This window comes from Phaenicophaeus curvirostris, chromosome 2, assembly GCF_032191515.1.
Source record: "Phaenicophaeus curvirostris isolate KB17595 chromosome 2, BPBGC_Pcur_1.0, whole genome shotgun sequence".
Lineage (NCBI taxonomy): Eukaryota > Metazoa > Chordata > Aves > Cuculiformes > Cuculidae > Phaenicophaeus > Phaenicophaeus curvirostris.
In genome coordinates, this window is record NC_091393.1 from 77,307,967 (window position 1) to 77,330,389 (window position 22,423).

Genomic DNA, 22,423 nt, shown 5'->3' on the forward strand with positions numbered 1-22,423 from the left:
AGTAAGCAAGAAATAGACTGAGAACGAGGGAAACAAATCAATGAATCAGGCTTTGGAAACTCCCCTTTTTTGTAGTATGCAAATAGCCAGACCTCAAATCAAAACTGGAAATGAGATTTTTTAAACTGTGAAATTCCTCCAGTTATGTTGCTCAATTAATTCACTGACCACTTCCTCATTATACTCAAATAATCAAATCTTCATGTTGTATGTAAAATATTATAATGATCAGAAGTTTCTTTTTTTTTATCTTGCAACTGCTTACTGTATATCTGGCTTCTTAGGATATGTGTTATATGTAAGCCTTAAAAGCCAGCTGCCTACAGAGCCTTACAAATCCACTTATATACTCTATGCTCTCTATAGTCTGTTAGAATTTGATGCCTTCTCCTTTTGTGCTTTTTTTTTTCATCAGTTTTCTAATCTTTTGCAGCAGCTGCTGTCATAATTATTCTCTTACACTTATTTAACTCAGTACTATATAGAACGGTTTAGGACAAATGGCATACATATCACGCTTTCAAATTCCATGCATATTCTGCTGTAAAAATAAGGACAGTCAATTCCATGTACAATGGCATAGTCTGAAAAGTAACTAAGAGACGTGAGGCTTGTTCAAGGAAATATCCATTGTAATAGTCTAAATAGTAATAGTTTAAAATGTAGAAGGATAATTTGCTGCATTGTGACATTGTTTGTGGGACATTATGCTTGACATGAAATTCTAAATTGTTACTTGAATGTGTACAAGTTGAACCTTGCTGAATATGGAGGCAGAACTGTAATATGTAATTGTTACACAAATCTTCAGCTGATCTGGAAGATTCTTGGTCTAGCCAAAGTAACTGAGGAAATCCACAAATTATATTTCTGTCTAACTCAAATAATGGCAAAACAGAGTCAAGAAATATGACTTTCCCCTCGGGAGGTTTGGAAAAATGCCCCTCCTCAGCTAGTCCATTTCCCTGTAAAACTGCAACAAGTTAGAATTTCAGGTGCTCACATTCATTTCTGCTCATGAACATTTGTTTTAAAGGCCGAATTCAACATGACTAAATGGCTGGAGCTGAAGGGTTCCTCAGCACTTACGTAAAGAAGGCAGAAGACTTTGAACAATCTATGAGACTTTATATAAGCTTTCTCCACTGGTGTTCACAAGAAGACACTGAAGATTCTTCAAAGATCAAAGGGAAACACCCCAAAGTGTCTCTCTCTTTCTTTCTTGCTGCTGCTATAAGCCAAATGATGAATTCATCAACAACTTAGTAATTCCTGAGGCAAATTTCCTGTTGTCTATTGACTTAGATTCATGTTAACAGTGAGATTTAGCTGGAAAAGTTGAAGACAGCTATCTATTCAGCTCTTTCACATAGATTACTGCCAGCAGTTGAATTAAGCCATGCATTTGTTTCTAAAACACCACAGTTTATAAACTGGCACAGTATCACAAACTGCAATTTCGCATTAATTCAGAACAGTCCAACAAATTCCTTCTGTGACTATGAATCATAGTCAAACAAAATAAATCAGATATGATATTTGACATTACTACTGAACGGGAAAAGGCTATTTCTGATACTCCTTTAATAAAAAGGTGTTACTATCTAGCATAAAGGTGAAATTACTGTGCATAGTGTTGAGTGAACAATTATATTGTTACCTGAAAAGAGTTTATGTATATCCTACACAGAGACCACTCCATAGAAAGGCTGAAGTTCCCAAAGCATGGAAAATATTTTATGATAAAACCCCAAAGTGAATTTAGACACTAATTTTTGTGGAACAAGCATTTTTGCAAAGTTTTCACTCTTTGAATGCAAATGCCAGTAACTAAAACCCAAACATTCGGAAAAAAGAAATCTCTAGTTCATAATAACGCATTCATATAGGAGTAACTCAGAGGCCGTCTAATGAAAGAATGGAGACATTTAGTGACTTAGATGAACATTCATTCATTTTTAATTATTAAAAATTGCAATAAGCGACCTAAGTGAAAGTCATCCTTTCCATGAAACACATTCATAGGCACTGAAAAAAAAAGTTAGTTGCTAACTAGTTAGCACAGAAAAGCAAGGAAACACAGAAAGCAAGGAAATAAGAAAGTGGAAAAAATAATGGAGAACAGCAAAATGGAAACTAGAGTTACATCACATCTATAAGCTCAGTAGCATTTTAGTAATGGAAATATTGACTAGAATGGGGTTTAAAAGCTTTGTACAGTATGCAATACTACATAGGACTGGCTTAGCTGGGAAGATTTCTTGCTAGTACATTTCACGAGAAAATGAGATACATTTTTCTCCTTCTCAGAGAAACAATGCTGAGAGAACACATTTTCATTCAGAAACAGGATATTATTAAGTTCTCCATAAGTCAAGTCCAAATTACAGAAATCTTATTCTGTATGGGCTTAAGCACAGATTTTTTTATGCAGGGCAGTAGTTATCAATGTACAGAAGAAAAATTAAAAATAATTGTTTTGTATTAACTGCAAACTAAGCTGTAGAAGATCATGATCTTTAAATCCCAACCCAGTCTGCGATTCTATGATTCTATGATTCTATGATCTTTTCTATCTGACAAAACCACTCCCCATAGGCAACTATCCTAATACAATAGCTTAAATCTGCTGTCTTTCACTTGAACAGTAAGTCAGTAAATGAGCTTCAGAGAGAAATCATCCTTACATAAGCCTCCCTGCTTTTTAAATCCAGAGATGGTACTGAGTTACAGTCCTGAGATACTGCCTCTGAAGAGCTCTGAAGTACAAAGTGAAAAGCTTTATGTCAGAAACAGTATTTCCTCAATATACTTTTTTTTCAATAAGACAAATGTTTTTCAGTATTTGATGTAATTAACCACTTACATCTGATTGTTTATACATGGGCAGTTACAGAAAAAAAATTGTATATGTATACTCACACCTATACGAATAATTTTACAACCCAAACAACTGTTTCAAACTTCACAGTCATACTTCCAACTAGGCTCACTGGCAGTTCACCGTTCAATTAATATACAAATGATATAATTAGCAAGCCAAGAAAATCTACCCAAAATACCCAAAGGAAAAAATAAGACAGCTTAAAATAAGTAATCTGTGAACAAAATACTGTTTGTGGTATGACAGAAGTGGTTTTGCAACTATAAACAAAATTATTAACATGAGAGGCCTACATATAATGGCAAGTTATGGTAACCTTTAAACATGTGGTGTCCACACACTTCTTCCTGTGCAATTTGAACCCTGGCTGGGTATCAGAGCTTTTGTATAACTGCTAGTTCAGATGCTGCATTCCAAATTACAGACTGGACTTGATGTAAAACCATTTTAATGAACTCAGTAAACTTGGAGCTATAAGCATCTTTGCTAAAAATCACTGCAAAAGGCAGGGGAAATCTCGCTCCAAGGTATCGACATTCACATTAACACTGATTTCAGCAATCAGCTGATGCAGATTAGAGGGGGGTTAATGAAGGCATTAGTCTGAATCTCTTTGTTCTTTAGGGAAAATCAGTCTGGTGTCAGACTGTGGGTTACATGTGTAACCTGGTGTCAGACTCTATTACATGTTCTGAAATCAGAAGGAAATACCAGTTTGCTTCATAGTGAAAGAAACAGAAAATATGGAAGAATTGTGATTAACTAAAGGAAATTCTGGGTATGGATCAGAACTGTATTGCTCCCATTATCATGCTATGCCTATGAAGTATTCTGCTCAATAGATAGAAATGCCAGAAATTATTGCAGTGTAATAATTTACGCAGTGATGATGCAGTGATGTGGCACCATCTGACACATCAATCAGAAGAAAGTTACTACTAAACATCAAATTTACATGGATAAATACTTAGATATATCTAATACCTTGGCAGTTTGTGTCCCTGTGGCTAATTTACAGATGCAGGTAGAAAGTTAATTAGTTCAGAAAAGTGGTAAATAGCACGATCTTGAATAAGTCACACATATGTGGATTGGAGATCATTTCTTGCCTCAATTTCACTAAAGTAAGTGAATATAAGACTCAGTGACGATGTCTGTTGTGCCTATTATGTGGGAAAACTGTGTTGTTAAAGTAGAAGAAAGGAGAAACCTGGGGAAGGGGAAAACCCCAGGGCAAAATAACAGGAAACCCCTCACCTCAGATTGTTAGGGTAAATGTTAGTTACAAAGGAAGATTGAGAGATCTACTTTTGGCATCTCCAATCTGAAAGCCTTGTATTTCTCTTGCAGTATAAGGAGGGTTAACGTATGAAAAACTGACACTGAAACAGCACTGTTACCCAATCAACATGGACAAGTGTTGGTGGTTTAATCTCTGAAATGTTTAAAATTTGTTTTATGAAATCCATATTTTCAGTATTTTGCCATTCTCACCATCTTCACTAGAAGATTTTGAAGTGTTTTGACAGCATTAACAACAAAGATGGGGGAGGAAAGTATTATTTCTCGTTTTGAGTGCAAAACTGGCAGAGAGAAGCTAAAATCACTTGGCAAACAAATTAGGAACAACAGACCAAAGCACATGTTAAACATCTCCTAGCTTACTGTCCAACTCAGTGCTGAAGCCAGTAAAGCATTTTTGACAATGGAAATTGCAGTAATTGATTCAGTCACATGGATCTTACTTCCTCTAGATAATTCATGATCATGAATGCCATTACCACATTGTTTCAACATGGCTATGAAGATAAGATGACTAAATCAGAAGAAATATACACTAGGATTCCTCATGCCACTTTCACATTATATCCAGCCTTTGATTCTGTCACCACTCAGTGCCTTCTGAATCAGAATTATGCCCCATAAGTAAAGGCAAAGTTTCTCTACCAAGTTCTCAATAGGAGCCTGGAATATCTGGTGTAAAATTACTCAATCCTCCCCAGACTCATAATGAACTCTCAGATGTCTGCTTCTAGCTGTATCTTGCTGTGACACTCACCTCTGTTTTAAAAGCTGTTTGTGGTCCTCAATGGTTATACTGTCAGCATGGTCCTGTTTAAAAACTTCAAAAGCTTCCTGACATCCAAGTGACATCTTTCCTCCTGCCTCAACTGAAAAATAAGGAACCACTTCAGAGTCATCAGAAGACAGACATTTTGCATTTATTTAACTTCTATTTAGACAAATACAGCAAGCCAACACAGAGGTCTTAAAGTACCCAGAAGACCAAGTTCAGTGTTCTATCAATGGAAAAACATCTTTTACAAAAGATTTTTCTTATCTGACAAATTATTTTTTTTTCACTTCACTATTCTAAAGTCTGAATGTTTGAGCTGTGTAATTTCTCAAGGCAACTTAAAATGTTCATAAGTAAAACAACCTTGAAACTGTAAAATATGTGAAATGTACTTAAATGTGAATCAGAGGCATTTTCAGTACAGCAAACTGTAATTTGCTTCTGTATTTCCTTCACCTTTGTTTCATATTGGCCCCTAAACAGACCTTGAATATTTTCAGTATTCTTGGGAGAAAAAAAATCAGGCTTCTTTTAGTTATGTAGTGAATGTTTTTCACCCCCTTTTAAGTGAAACAGCTATTCTACCTACAAAAATGATTAGTTCCTTTATTTTACATTTTCAACACAAATTTTTTCCTTTGGTGTGCCATAAGGTCAAGACCTATCTGGTCTTCAAATCTTTCTAAAAATCTTTATGGAAAAGTATTACAGTCTGTATTTTTTGTCAGATGTCAATGCTAGACGATCTACAGATCCAAGTAAGAAAACACGCATCTGTATTAACATTAACAAAAACATTCAAAGGCTTGAGGAGAATGAAAGATGATACCAGAATCTGTGTTATCAGGAGTACACGTATGTCAATAAATAAGCAAGGAGAAAGGATGAGACTATCACTTAAATAAATTACAGTCATGAAGATAGTTCAGGAGCAGAAAAAAAAGAGGAATCTCATGCTCAAATTGGGTGAAAAATGCAAAATAACTTCATTTCTAATTCAGCCTCATGGTTGCAACTTAAACCTCAAAATTATATTCCTAGAACTGGAATTTGATTCTTAGTATTTTCCTGTCTAGTCTTTCTTCCATCCTACTCACAAGCCTTCCTTCCTGCTTCAGAGCTCTTGAGACACCTAAACCCATTGTGCATACGAGCTATAAATTATCATGGGAGTTCCGCTGAACAAGAGTTTTCTGTACGATTTCTGCCAGTGGACCAGTATTACTGATAACATACATATGTCAATTATTTTCTGGACTACCTGCTTTGCAATTTTGGTGTAAATGGGGATGCCATATTAACAAAACTTACATAAACAGCTTGGCAAATGCAATACTGGGATGCTATACCTTAGTGGAGTCTAGCTCCATAAGCTGTGATTTATAGTCACTCCAAATATGTTCTGTTGCCCCCCATCTTACTTATAATAACAGGATTACCCCCGAATGATGTCAGTGAGATTTCTGTGGTGTAAGGTACTGTTTGTAGTGAAGGCTGGTAAGAAAAACTAGCACTCAGACTTCAATAATTACTCAAAAATTAAAAAACTTTTTTCAAAATATAGTAGAAAAACTTTTCCTCTGTTTCAGTGAAAAAAATCAGCACATCTGGTACTAATTTAAAATTTTTGAGTTGAAAATAGAACCAGCAGGAACGTTTGAATGGCAAAGCACACAAAAATACTCCACCCTTTTTGAATAAGAAAATCAAAGAAAGATACAGTGAAGTCTTTACTGCTGTGTGATCCAAAGGAGCAAAAGGATTTAGGAAAATATATTTTTCTGTGGTGATGACCTGAGAATATAATGTTCATGTTTCATACTTGCCTTGACAAAACCCAGACAGCTTTACAAGTAGAATTTTATAGCACATTCATCCCATCACTAGCTCTAATTTTAATATGCAGCCTGAATTGACCTTCTAGAATTGCTTTAGTTGCAGAAAAGGTTTGTATTAAGTGTAGAAAGCCTTGACAAAATTCATGACTGAGCCTAAAACAATGAAACACCCTTACTCAGACGTAACACTGCAATGTAAACTATTTAACCCTTCTGGCAAAGTGCTGTCTCTGTGAGCAAAAGTAAAAACAGTAGAAGTCAGTTTGGAAAACAATACTACAGTGATAATTGCTTCTGCCTGGCAGAAATGCATCAACAAAATTTAAAGGTTTTAATGGTTGGACTCTATGATCCAAGAGGTCTTTTCCAACCTGGTGAATCTATGAATCTATGAAAGGGAATGTGATAATCATATTCCATTGCTACATTAAGAGTCAGCAGATTTGTACAACCAAACAAAGCACACAAAAGTAGTTCTCCAGAGCTCATGGGGAGGGAAAATTTTCTGATTTATACAATCCATTTTAAGAAAATATAAAAATCAATGAAGTAGTAAATAATCACATTCTGAAATTGCTGTCTAAAGAAAGGAGCTTAAAAAAGACCATTAAGATTGTACCTTAGCATAATATGAGCATAGAACAACAACAGAGGAACATTGCAGCCTGTCGGTAATGACAGAGAAGTTTAGGATGATGAGGTAATACAGTAATGTTAATAATAGTAAAAGACTGCAAGAAACATTAGAGACTTGATGGAATGGTTTTGTTTTCATTCTGCTCAGTAATGAAGATGATTCCTTCTCCACTGTTGTTTTACCTTCAATCATGCTGTTTATATTTCCTTAAATAATCTGCAGTTTCATAAAGTAGCTTCACCTTCTTTCAAATGGCCTTCAAGTGCACAGGTGCACTGATATTATTGGCATGCTGCTTCTCCTGGGCATAATTTAAACAAATAAACTATATATTCTTTAAAAAAAACCCTGCTATTAAATTTATGGTTTTTCTCTAGCTGTAAATTGAAATCTATGTATAGCAATATATACATGACATAAATAAAACCAGAACTGAGAGAAAAAAACATTAATGATAACACATTTCAGCAAGGTTTAGCAGTTTAGCTAAAACTGTTAGACTTGCAGAAAACAGTTTCTTTTACTCTTACAGGTGAAGCAATTTCTCCTCTCCTTCTTTAATACTGTGGCATAGTGTTACAAAATAAATATCTGATTTTTTTTTATCTAAGGAATAATCATTATATCCTACAGCATGAAAACCAGGGAACACATGTCATCAAGACATTATAATGTGAACTGGAATAACCCTTGTCATAAAAATAATTCAGATCATCAGAAAAAGCATAAAATTTTCTTGCAGTCCTATTTATGAAACCCCAGTAGACAGGGTTGCATAAAAAAGTGATAAATTTTGCAACAACTTACTTCTAACAGTTAGACTGTGTAAATAGGCTTTAATATTACAACATTTTAAAATATGACCATTTCATCATGTGAAATTTACAGCAAACCCATCATTATTTACAGCAAATTCAAACAGCTGAAATTTTGGGAAAATTCAGGTTTGAACCATTTGAATATTTAATAATATTCTCTTAGAAGGCTTGATCTCGTTCTGTACTCCCATCCAGTACACCATACCAACTTCCACATTAATAAACAAAATTTTGCTTCAATAGGGTCCTTTCATAAACTATGCAAATTACAGCTGTCCCACTGAACAGAGGTAAGTCAGAAAGCAGAATGAACATGACAACACACAAGTTCTGAACTAGAGTAACAAAAACTGAAATGACCAAGAAATAGAAAGTTTCCTTGAGAATTGACAATGGGCTAACCTCTTGAAATCGGTAATAATTCAAAATACACTAAGCAAATGAGTACTAAGGCTTTGGATGTGGCTGATTATTTTTTGAGATGACATGAGATCAAAGTGGTTTCAAGACTCAGCTGTACGCTTACAGAAGGTAGAAGCCTGCATATCAGCAAAGCCCCTGGTAGATATCATGCACCATTTTCTACCATTTTTTATACACTATTAGACATACAAATGCTATTTAGAGCCATCTTAAACAACAACTGTTTAGTATCTCATAAAATTTATTAAGAAAATAAGTTAAAGGAATATGTAGGGTATAGCAAAGAAATTACAGGGATGTATGCTATTTTTAAGTTAAATAGTATCCACTGGGATTCCTGAAGGACTATACCTGAGTAGGTAAGAGCATGCAAATAAACTTAGACCTTATTTTGTTGCCACAAGTGATCAAACATGGTTGTACATATTTAAATAACCATACTGATTTTCAAATGTATTCAACACTCACAAATACTATTGTAGCTTGCTTTAGTGTTCCGGTTCTTAAATATTGGATGATTTTTACAGACTTTATTTTAGTGCTTTTTTAATAAATAAAAAACCAAACCAAAACACAGAAAACATTTACATTACTCTTCAGTTAGGTCTGGAAAAATCTGTGAAACAATGGCATGAAATTGATCTCTGTCAGAAAGCAGAGTCACAGTGTCTCCTTCACAACTCCATCCAGTAACCAGAATTTCATCGTGGTATAAGAGCTTCAAGTGCATTCCAGCAGCCCTCTTGCTGGAGGCTGCCATTGTAACCTGCAAAAAGAATTGGAAGCAACTCTCCAGGAGAGAATTAAGGCTGCAAGTTGAGCTGTTCTGAGGGAGGAACATTAAGACTGTTACCAAAAGCAAACTCTTGGGATTAACTGTTCAGACCATGTATTCTGATGAGAAAGGCATCTGTCCACGTATCTGCCAACATATCTGTTTTGCAGAAACTACGTTTACAGAGTAGAAGACGTTGTCCTTCCATTCCTAAAGTCCTCTATTGGATTGTCAACTCTTCCACTGAAATCAATAGGAACAAGAAGTCCCCTTGGCTCAAGGAAAGTTCTCATTCAAGTGAGGGTTGTCTGAAGAATTTCAGGATGGCAGCTAGTATGACTTGTGAGTCTTCCTGCTTACGATGACTGTCATCCTTTTTGTGCTATTATGTGTTTCCACTTATTATCAAATATGAACAAAGGAACTGTCGATCCTTGCAAATGGAGCTAAAGACAAATTATTTGGCAAGCCTTTGTAATAGAACTAAGTTATTAGAAGTGCTTGCATGCAAGCATAATTCATTGCATCTTTATGAGTATCCCTCAAGGTACCATAGCCATCTGTTCAGAAAGGGAAAAAGTAGATATAACAGAGCTTGGGAATTACGAATTAACAAAGAATAAATACTTAAAAACAGGAAAACAAACCCAAACCCAATATACAAGAAATACTTCACTGTAAATCTCAGATAAATTCTTCATGAAGAGCATGTGTATTACATATGTCTGCTTTCATTAGACTGCAATTAAAAAATGGAAAACACATAAAACAAGGTTGCTCACAGTACCCCTGCATTGTTGAACTGCAAAACATAGTCTTCGGGAAAGTGAAAAGCCTCAATGGAAAACCAGAATATTCAGACTCAGCAAACTAAATAAAACATTGGCATCATTTAATTTCACAGGCTTAAGAGTTTCTTTATTTACATGGGAGGAAGAGAGTAAAGAAGATTCTTGAGACTATGAGCATGTTTATTGTGGTGCCAAACACTGACATAGGCAAGTTGGGCTGCACTCTACAAGTTAAAATTTTAACTGAGCAAAACTTGCATTAATTGGTGCATGGGTCATTTACCTAGTCATCATTTTATCCACAAAAAATTAATGGATTATCAAGACAAACTATTCCAAATATGCTGAAAGAATTTATTAACAGAAGAGAAATTGTCACTAAATTAAAGCCTGCAAATGCCTAACACTAAAGATCAAACTTGCACAGGAGTATGTCAGACACAAATCTAAGACAAGTACAGTTTCTACTGAAATTAATATCGTTAGAGGATATTTGGTCACAAAAATGGGATTGCTCTAAGATTACTAAAATAAAAGAACAAAAGTGGAATGCTTCTAAAAAAACCCCCCAAGAATCCCATTAGAAGAAGGATTTTACATGACTTAATACTCCTCTGCAGGAGTAGTAAGGCAAGCTGTATTTTAAAAACAAAGAATGAACGAATAGTAAAATTAATTTAAAACAAGATTAAATTGACTATTTTTAGATTGTCCAAGACCACAGAACAACAACAAAAGTGCAAATGCGATATGGTAGCTGAATTCAATTATGTTTACAATTTCATTATTCTAAGAAATCTCTGGTAACAGTAAAGATAAGAAAAATATTTTTGGTATTCACCCAGCTGCATGTTTTTAATAGGTCTACCCTTGCAAAATATGCCACTTGCCACTTGACCTTTAATGACTAATGACAGAAATCCAGTTTTAGGCTCCTTACTGACATGTGGAAGTCTGATACTAGATTGAACCTTAGAGTGATTGATCTTAATGTGAAAATATTGAAACTACTGAAATCTCTTTCCCTCATTTTCCTCTTCTGGCATATTAATATACTAGTATGTCTACCTGTCTAGTGTTGCAAAGCACAATACTAGTGAGATTTACAGGATAAAAGAAAACTTTTAATAGCAACCTAATATACCATAATCAACTTCATCTAATAGAGGACATATATTCCTATGTGTTAGTCTAAGTTAATGGAACCATTTTGTTGCGACTTTATTTCTGTGAGTTATGAATTCTAATAATTTCTCTGACTTCTGTTGTTGTAGAATATCTATCTGCACTAGCGCTAATGATTTACAGAATGCCTACCTTTATATTTTGTAACTATGCTTTTGTTTTCTTTAAAGAGCCAATGGGAAACAGTTATCAAATTCAAACTGGGAGCAGAGGAGTTGAGGTTGCACTTAGAGGCTACTTACCATGAACAAAACGTTTGCAGATATCAGCAGTGTGAAATGAAGTAGTCTATATATTGATACAAACAAGTTTCTCTCATGTTCTAAAACCAATATCATTGCTGAAATATTTTACATATCATGTATGACAGCTAGTATGTCTCAAAAGAGAGAAAAAAAATTTCAGCTACTATTTGCAACCATTTACTTTTCCAGAGCTGCCTGTGAGGTCATATTTGATTGTATAATACATACACACATTTAAAGTCCTTAATTAGTAGGTACAAAGAGAGAGCCTGAAATGAAGCATGGTAGGCTTGGCAAAAGCTTGGGGAGCGGATACAAAGGAAAAAATGAAATGAAACCCACAAGAACTTTAGGAGACCCACCCAATGGTGCTGCCACTTCTAAATAGAAAAGATTCACTTTTGCTTATGCTGGAATCACACATTTCACAAAACAAGTTGTATATCTTATACCACATTGTGCAGTTTATGTTGAACACTGGATATTAAAAACTGACTGTGTATTTCCCTCTGTTTGTAAGACTCTATCAGTTGATGCAGCTGTCAAAAATTTACTAAATATAAGAAAAGGCCAACACATGAGGCACTTGAGTCACCTATCAACTTTAACTTAGGCTACTGTGCTTAAGAAGAAGATTTCAGTTAAGATTGAGTAATAGTAAATTGAATGTATGTTTTGACATCCTCATGTATTTGCCATGTTGCAGTGGCAACATTTGCCGCTTCAATTTTAGACCTGAAAAAGTGCTTTTATGTCCAAAAACTTGTCTGCCTTTTGCAACAAGAACAGCATGTTTAAAAAAAAGTTAGAATATTCTCAACAAAATTCTCCTCATTTATGTGTTCTATGCTGTTTTGAATGACAGATATGGTATTTAAATTATCCTTTTCCCCGTACCTTTCTCAGTTTTAGGAAATGACTCTGAACGGTAGGATAAAAATATTTTAAGAGCTCTACCAAATGACAGCCTACATCAATGAAGTCATGACAGCTTGGGCCAAATGCAAGTGAAGTTTGTCGTTATGGACGTCTGTAGAGATCTGCGTGTATTTTTGGCACGTGGAGAATTGTCTCCACTACCAATCTTGCCGGTAACACCATAAACCACAAAAAAGGCATATTTCATTTTCAGAGCAGTTTAGCAGAGAAGAAAAATGACTTCTCATAAACATCAATCTGGTTTTGGAAACTTACTGTAGTTTTAATTTCATATTACATTTTAGCTTTATTCTTTATTAAGATACTACAGTTTTCTGAAGTAGAAGTCTGTATGCACTATGCCTTGGGTAGGCAAGAAAAAAATGTCTGTAGTGGATACATCATCAATTATTATCAGCTTGAGGTTACCTTAATGTATAATTATATAATTATATATATATAATCTTAATATATAATTATAAACTACTGGAGTGCAGGAGATGCTTTGTGAGATATTGGTCTTTTTTATTTTCAGCAGGAACTCCTGCACCAAAAGAATGAGGTAAGCTGAGGTAGAGAGTTGAGAGAAGAAACCTGGAGTTACAATCAATCCATGGTAAACTACCTCTTCTTACCAGTCAACAACCGAGATTAAATAATTTCAAAATTTTCTATCTATTTACACTCAAGATGAATGAGCTTTTCCAGTCCCATTGCCTATTCCTTTTTGCAGCTGAAAGTTAGCAATTAAGAAATCAGTGAAACTTCTTTATAAAAGAATGAATTTTGATTCTCCTTGAAGCTTTTTTGGAATTTGCCTTAGAATGATCATGGTAGCCTGTCGTCAACTCATGTCCAGATTTTAAAAAGTTGTTTCTTCAGCAATGACGACAATAAATTTCAAGCACTCAGCTGCAGAAAAAACATTTTCTGCCTTCCTGAACACATCATGTAAGCACCACATTGCAGACAGCATCCCATCTTTCTCATATCATTGCTGTTGTTTTAAATAACAGTTGTTGAGGCAGTCAATGTATATTAATTGTACTCTAAATATACACACAAAATAGAGCCTTCAGCAATTTCAACTAATCTTCTCAGAACTGAGGACTTTTAGGCATGTGATAAGCTCTAGAAGGTCAGCATAGTCGAAATGGGAGTCTTCTACACGTAAGACAGTAGAAATTTAGAGAACACTCATGTAACTTTGCTCAGTTGTTGAAGGCTCTATGGAACTAGGCACATTGTGCCTCTTGTATTACACACAAAGGGAGCATTTTAGTAAACCTAAGTAGCTGGTAGCGCATGTAGAAAGACATCCTGTATTACCAGTACTTGTAATAAATATATAAATGTTTGGGTTTTTTTTTGTTGCTTTGTTTTTTGGTTTTTTTTCTGTCTTTAACAGTAAGGAGTTCCAGCTAGGAGCCAAAGTAGAAAAGGAGATGATAACCATGGGACTAGACATAAAAACAAATAGGCTAATTTATTTCCTGGATTCTTCCCTTCAGCTTTTCAAAACTTTACAAAATTGTTCTTACAAAATATTTAGCTACCCTTAGCTAAAAATTTATCTCATTATTTTGGACACACCTCAGCTGTTCAAGGCTCTTTGCTTCTTTTAAAACTCTTTTGAACACATGCATTTTATTTTGAATGTAAAAAAAAAAAAAACCAGAAAAAATTTGTCTTGAAGGATTGAATTGTAAAGGAAGTATTAAATATTTGAAACACTGAATCTTTCTACACTGTAAATAAAGGAAAAAGATGCTATATACAGAATGCTACATACATCCTTTTTAAAACCAGTTTTGCCAAAGAAAAGTATGTCTACCTGCTTTCTGAATCAGTGTTAGCATATTCTAGAAAACTGAAGTTTCAATAAAGCTATAATTCATATTTTTAATAAAATACTTCGAATAAAAGCATTCATCAAAATGCTGCATTTAAAATGCAAATTATGCCGTATTTAAGTCAGTTTTACCAAAATCCTACTACTCACTAAAGCCAGAGTAAGGTACAACGGATAGCTTAGGATTCAAATATATTTTTACTGACAATAATGAAAAGTAGCGTGCACTTCACATTTTTAAGAACTAAATTACTCAACATATAAATAATATCTACTTTTCATTGACTATGAATAAAACATTCAGAAACAGATTTCTTCAGCGGAAAGGCAAATTTTAACTTGAACTTTTTTAATATACCACAGAAAGTTCACTTTAGTTCACATGGTTTTTCTTCCCTTAAAAACTGTTATTTGCAACAAGAGAAATCCTGGCTCTATGAAAATACCGATACATTAATCAAAATGGAAAAGATTTTAAGTAGCAACAGTCCTTGTGACTGAAGAACACAAACAGCCGATCACATTTTTAGGATACCAAAATGCACCTGTATCAAAACCCCTTGCAATGCTGCTGAAAACTGCTAAAAAGAAAGTAATTGATCATTTCCATTCTCAGTAATTTCATTTTGTATGGAGAAGGAAAGAATGAGATATCTTCCATTTGTTTTTATTAAGATTCTTTTGCCTGCCAATGCTGGTTGTTTCCAGTGGCACTAGATTTTTCACGTTGTGATTGTACGTGAGCCCTGTATTAAACACGTACATATTGACTTCATGTTGATGTTTAACTGTTGTGTTTTTGTACTGGGTTACATAAAGCACAACATGGAAAAAATGGCTTTGTGTCAAAGACAACAAGAAGGGATTCTAAAAGTACAGAGGTGACAAAAGGAAGGCTGGGGAAAACTTTTGTCCCTTGCTGAAGGAGGCAGGGAATCGAGTTACACAGGACAAGGAAAAGGCTGCAGTACTGAATGCCTTCTTTGCCTTAATCTTTACAAGGGAGACCAGTCTTCAGTTATCCCAGGGACCAGGTAGAAACTGCATTAAAGACATACACTTCATTAAAAAGGTAAAAGTTTAAATTCCTGTTCTAAAACAACACTTCTATTTTCTGAAAAAGGCTCTTTTCATCTACTGACTCAGTTTGATTTCTTTATCCAAGATGCTTACATGTAAACATGACAATCTAAATGAGATGTTACCTATGAATTGTTGATTGAGCAAATAAGCAACAGCTCTTCCATTAGATACTAAAATTATGACATTGCAGTTAGTGATAATTGATTTCATCTTATTTTGCTTACTGTAATCCACAAAATCAGGTATTCCTTCCTGTAGAATGATACTTTTGGAGGTCTATATCACCAAAAAGAAACAACAAAAAAAACCCTAAACAACCTTCCCCATGGCTATATATTGCACTTTTCTGTGTTAATGAAGAATTTTTCTTTTGCGATTTGACAAAAAAAAAGGTTCTGGTAAAACTTTCCAGCCATTCATCTCCACTTTTCTGCCACATTCTCTAGTGGAACTTTTCATCTGAGTACTCTCTAACAGGTTTGTGTCAAAATTTATTATTTTAAATAGCATGTCTTCGATAATCTAGTGAAGCCAAATATGTGGGTAAGACAGAAGCAGGCAGGCTGGCAACTACAAATAGTCAAAGACAGAAACCTCAGTTGGAAGAGGAGATGCATCTATAAAAATCTCAAGGATGACTGCTGAAAAGGAGCCAACATAAGTGGAACTGAATGGTGGAGACATAAACTCCAACTATATGTTTCTTTTGTCCTTCTTACAATGGAACTCAGGCTCAGAAAATTCTTAGATCAATCTGTGGCTTTCTTTACATAATGTTTACAGACAACTTGGAAAATTGGTTTACTATGAATGCAGACTCTACTAATATATCAAACTATGCAGAGAAACAACATGTATATTGAAAGGAAATACTGCTTTTATCACCAAAAATATAACTGAAAAAAAACCTATGAAAGCTGAGCCCTTGCTAGGTGTTTTTTCTTTCTGGTTATAAATTAATAAGACATGACTATTGTGACCAAATATCTACTTATGTGCTTCTAAGTTCCTAATTTTTGAGGCACTGTAGATCCACTCCAGGATGATGAATGAGTAAAACCTTTTATGTCTAACTACAATACTGTTCCCAGAACCAAACAGGAACAAAAGATAAAGGTATTTATTAAAAATTAATTCTCCACGTTACAATTTCAGGCCGTATACCTCAGGCACACATCACACTGAAAGCGGTGCAGGGATGACTGGCCATGAACTGTGCTTACGCTATTGCTTTTGCAAAAAGCTGCATTGAGGGGGGGTTTGTTAAATATAGCTTAATGCACATTAATAAAGAACTACTACTTAATGATAAGAAATTTCTATATTTTGAGCTTAGATTCAAAAAGCTATGAGCACTCTGAAATTACTGGCCAATGAATTCTGAGTCTCCCATACTATGCAGGGAAAGTTCCATCAAGGATAGTATGTTACTGAAATTATCAAGATACTTTGAGGGCAAGTCCACTGCAGAGAATTAATTTTTCTTTCTTACCAAAGGGAGAATGATTAGACAGAGACAGCTAAGATCTCATAATCACCTCTAAGTTGACCAGAAGATCTGTGCTACTCACATTGTTTTCTGTCCTCAAACATCAGAAATAATCACATCAGGGTTTACAAATATAATTTTGAAACAAAAGTGTACATATAAACTTCAAATTTAATCCCTGAAACCTCACCATAGTAGAATTACATCAACCTTTATGAAATTCCCACCTTAGAAGTGCCTTCTACCCTGAGTTTATGGGTTACAGAATTACAGAATTACAGAATCACTAGGTTGGAAAAGACCCACAGGATCATCGAGTCCAACCATTCCCATCAATCACTAAACCATGCCCCTCAGCACTTCATCCACCCGTCCTTTAAAGACCTCCAGGGAAGGTGGCTCAACCACCTCCCCAGGCAGCCTGTTCCAGTGCCCAATGACCCTTTCTGTGAAAAATATTTTTCTAATGTCAAGCCTGAACCGCCCTTGTCACAGCTTGAGGCTATTCCCTCTTGTCCTGTCACCTGTCACTTGGGAGAAGGGGCCAGCACCCTCCTCTCCACAACCTCCTTTCAAGTAGTTGTAGAGAGCAATAAGGTCTCCCCACAGCCTCCTCTTCTAAAGGCTAAACAACCCCAGCACCCTCAGCCGCTCCTCGTAAGACTTGTTCTCCAGCCCCTTCACTTCATTGCTCAAGTAATTCAATTTCAGCGCATCACCAGGAAAGCTTTAATTGCATAGTTGAAAGCTAAGAACAGTGGTCATTTTTTACTGCATTACCCAAGTTACATAGGCATGATCATTTTCATGGCTTGGTTGCTGCTGGTTGGTGTAGTCTATCCCATTAACAGTTAGTCCTGCAGCTAAATCAGTAAATATCCACATTCAGCCAAACAATTATATCTTGTCCTTACGTGCAGCAACCATTCTCCATGAAACAGAAGTCAGACAGCAATTTGAAACTGCAGTGTTGTAAAATAAAGCCTAGGCTTGTTGACATCTATTTGCTTATAGTAGTTCCCATAAAGTTTTCCAGAAAATTGTCAGTGCATCTTTCACAATTTCCTGACTATTTCTCTTTTTGTCTTATTGGAGGATGACTATTTATAGAAATACAAATTATCATTTGAATTCCATGAGCTTAAGAAAGATTATACTGGTTACAGGCCACTTCCCATTAGATGGTTATCCAGACTAAACGATTACACATTTTTTTGACACCCTTAATATTGGTGATGGAAAGTAAATTAGTTTAGAAGCTAAACTCCTGACCAGCAAATAATCATGATCTGGTGGGGTATTTTTGCCCAAGTACATTCCCAGAAATTTGAGAGAAAGCTAACATATGTATATGCACACATGCATAAAAATAAGTGATGTAATTTCTCCTGACAGTGATGAATGAAAAAAAAAAATCTCTAAAATTAGAAGGCAACTTTTGTTGTGTAACATTATTTTTTTTATAAAACATGTATGCAACTGCACAATAACATGCAACACATCACTTACTTACAATTTTTCTCTACAAAGTCTGCTCCTACTAATTTATTGTCACCTCTAGTTATTCTGACTATAGTCTGCACAGTACATAAAAAGTGAAAAGAAAACTGCAATTAGTCTTATGATGCCTAAGACATGTCTATTGTTTTAAAATTGAGAGTAAAAAAAAAATGTGGTTTCTTCTGCATCTTAATTATTGTCCTTTTTTTTCTGTTCAATCAAAATTGATGACATTCTTGTCCTACTGATACTAATGGCAAAACTGATTGTTCACAGAAGAAAGACTCCCCACTTTTCTCTATGATTCATCATATGACAGAGGTTTTCTGGTGAAAATTCACTGGTCTCAGTAGCTACGTTAAAGAACTTCGCTTAAGAAAATAAATCCTGTAAAGTACTTCAGGGGAATTCCCTATCACATTGGCACAATTACTAGTGAGAAAAGCTACTTCTTTCAATTCCTTTTTAACTAAAATTTGTAATCAACTGACCTATATGATTAATATGCACCAAAGGATCAAAAGATAGTTTTTGCACCAGTAACCTCTGGAGCTCTAATTCTGCCTATGTCAAGAGATAGGATTAAGTATGGTTTTGACCCTTGGAGATCTGTTGAAATAAGTGACTATCTTATAGCATAATTCTTACTGAATGCCAAGTGCATTATGTTTACTTGATGGCTTTAAACTCCTTGTCTTCCTTAAGATCAAAATAGGACAATATATTATGGAAATTCATAGTCATACAAACTTATTTCAATATTGAATGTGCTGCAGTTAATTAAATAAACCTGCTGAAAAGCAAAAGGATGTCTGCCTGGAACTCTGAGTTTTTCTTCTAGCACTCCCTTATATGAAGCTGTTTCAACGCCCCTGATACAAAACCGAGACATTCTTCTGTTTCCAAAGACTGGCTATTATTCAAATTGCTGTCACTATCTCTCTGTACACATGAAGATTAAAGGAAATTTCAGAAATATTTAGAATTATTTTTCCCCAGAGCTAAAGGTGGATATAAATGGCATGAATAAAGATAAGTGATCAAAGTGGTGAGGTATTGCAGAAAAAAAATTCATAATAAAAAATACAATCATTTTAACACTCAGAGTTTTCTCAGCTCTCCCTGAGCACTTTACTCTGCTTTTTTTTTGTTGAGAAAGTAGAGATGGCTTTGCAGGAAATAAGTGTGTGGCTTATTCTTAGAGTTTACAACAAATATCAAACATACTATAAATTGAAAAGTTTGCCCATACTTGCGCAGAATTGCTAGTAGCCTACATAACCCAGATTTTCAGCAAAGCTTCCCAAACAAATCAGCTCTCAATAAATAGAAGTAATTTTAAGAACAAATGTGTCTCAACAGTTATGCTGATAATGAAGATTCAAGACTTCCAAGGCTTTATATTGATTTCTGCTTCTAATTCATCTTACTTTCAGAAAGGGATCTGAACAGGCTGGACCGCTGGGCAGAGTCCAATGGCATGAGGTTTAACAAGGCCAAATGCCGGGTCCTGCACTTGGGGCACAACAACCCTATGCAGTGCTACAGACTGGGAGAAGTCTGTCTAGAAAGCTGCCTGGAGGAGAGGGACCTGGGGGTGTTGGTTGACAGCCAACTGAATATGAGCCAGCAGTGTGCCCAGGTGGCCAAGAAGGCCAATGGCATCTTGGCTTGTATCAGAACGGCGTGACCAGCAGGTCCAGGGAGGTTATCCTCCCTCTGTACTCGGCACTGGTGAGACCGCTCCTCGAATCCTGTGTTCAGTTCTGGGCCCTTCACCACAAGAAGGATGTTGAGGCTCTGGAGAGAGTCCAGAGAAGAGCAACAAAGCTGGTGAAAGGGCTGGAGAACAGGCCTTATGAGGAGCGGCTGAGAGAGCTGGGGTTGTTTAGCCTGGAGAAGAGGAGGCTGAGGGGTGACCTCATTGCTCTCTACAACTACCTGAAAGGAGGTTGTGGAGAGGAGGGTGCTGGCCTCTTCTCCCAAGTGACAGGGGACAGGACAAGAGGGAATGGCCTCAAGCTCCGCCAGGGGAGGTTTAGGCTAGACGTTAGGAAAAAATTTTTCACAGAAAGGGTCATTGGGCACTGGAACAGGCTGCCCAGGGAGGTGGTTGAGTCACCTTCCCTGGAGGTGTTTAAGGCACGGGTGGACGAGGTGCTGAGGGATATGGTTTAGTGTTTGGTAGGAATGGTTGGACTCGGTGATCCGGTGGGTCTCTTCCAACCTGGTTATTCTGTGATTCTGTGAAATCATTTTATCTACTCCTCAGTATTAGAAAAAGAAGATTTTGCACTTAGAGATGGCCTTTCAACATGAAATCTCAAAGTGATCAAGAAAGATAAGCCACATTAATTTATTTTACAGTTGAGGAAACTGGTTCAGAGAGATGAGGTCACTTGTATAACTTCACAAATTTAGTAAATAATAAAATTTGAAATAAAAACCAGATGCTCTGCATAGCAGTCTGGGATCTCATTCAGTGCAACGTATTGCCTCCATAACACAATGGACAGCTGAATTGTTTTCAAAAGCAATAGCAGCACACAAACAATAATGAACATGAAGGAAAAATATGACAAAACCCAAAAATAACATTCCAAGCCAACTAACAGCCTCAGTCAGATGATATATTTTATCACAAGTATTCAGTGAAAAATCAGAAACATAAAAAGGCAAATGTTAACAGAAACTCACATTATTTAAGAAATATTCTTATTAAGAAGTAGCTTCATTTATTTAGGAACAAGTAGACTGGCATACCTAGTCAGTGGGCACAAATAAGACAACTGTCTGAAGTTTCTGTGTGTAAGTAATGAAAAAGTGAACATAAAAAGGATGATTATGTGAAGAAAAAAATATTGAAAGAAGTACCAATAAGAAAAAAGAGAAAGGCAAAGCTACCACCCCAAAACAAATTTACTGCAGCTGTCATTTATGACTTAGCATGCACAGCCTTAGCCATTTATGAGAGGTATACAAAATGATTGCCTGTCTTTACCCTTGCTTTGTTACATGGAACTGCTTTCAAAGTAATTTTTCTTTTCTCTTCATCTATTAAAATAACTTTAATGACTTGAAAAAATTCTATATAAATCATCAGTTATATTAAGTTTTTTCATATATAATCTATTAGTAGCCACTAAATTTATTATTAAAAGGTATATTCTAATTTCTGCATTACCTGTGAGCTTTGTAGAATTTTTTCTGAAACTGAGATTTATTCTGTGCTATAAGTAATTACTTTTCTCTCTAAAGTTTAGGATTTTGCAATATTACTTACAAGAAAATGGTAATTTTTTTCAAGATTTCAACTGATGCATCACAGTATGATTCATTGCTACTACAGTGCTACTGCAAAATATACTGATTGCCCTATTAGGAATTCTGAAACAGTCCTTCATTTTCAATAACACTTTAAAAAAAAAAGATACAAACCAGCTTTTGAACTACTGCTTTTCAAAAAAAAGCTCTATGATTTGATCCTAAGGTTAAGAGTACAGGAAGATGAAGGTTGTGCTTATACTACAGACAGCTACCCACCAATGTAAAGGAAGGTAGCAGGCACTGTTATTGAAATAGTCAGGATGGTAACCTAGAGTAGAAAAAAAAAAAAAGAGAAGGAGAAAAAAATACAGCATGATTCAAAAGCAGCAATTTGGACTAGAAAAAAGTGAATTTGCAGTAGCATAAAAGATAGCTCCTGACCAGCTAGATTAAAATCTTCACATTTTTAGAAAAATATATTTAATGTTAGAACAACTCATGTCTACTTTTTGACTGAAAATCACAGCTGAAAACATCTATTCCCCTTCAATATTTATTTATTTATGTGTTAATGGCAGTAAAGATAAACTTCACTAAAATTCAGGTTGCTGATAGGCCTCTATAACCTGTGTGATCATACA

General features: G+C 35.3%; 1 protein-coding gene across 2 annotated transcripts in view; it reads right to left on the reverse strand.

The window, feature by feature from the left end:
* The window catches only part of KIF6 (kinesin family member 6), a 159,233-nt gene that overhangs the window by 53,974 nt on the left and 82,836 nt on the right, over positions 1-22,423 (reverse strand). For both annotated transcript variants that reach the window (XM_069852542.1, XM_069852543.1), the window contains one exon: positions 4,944-5,046. In XM_069852542.1, the coding sequence (XP_069708643.1) occupies positions 4,944-5,046 (103 nt within the window). The remainder of the gene's footprint in view (positions 1-4,943; positions 5,047-22,423) is intronic.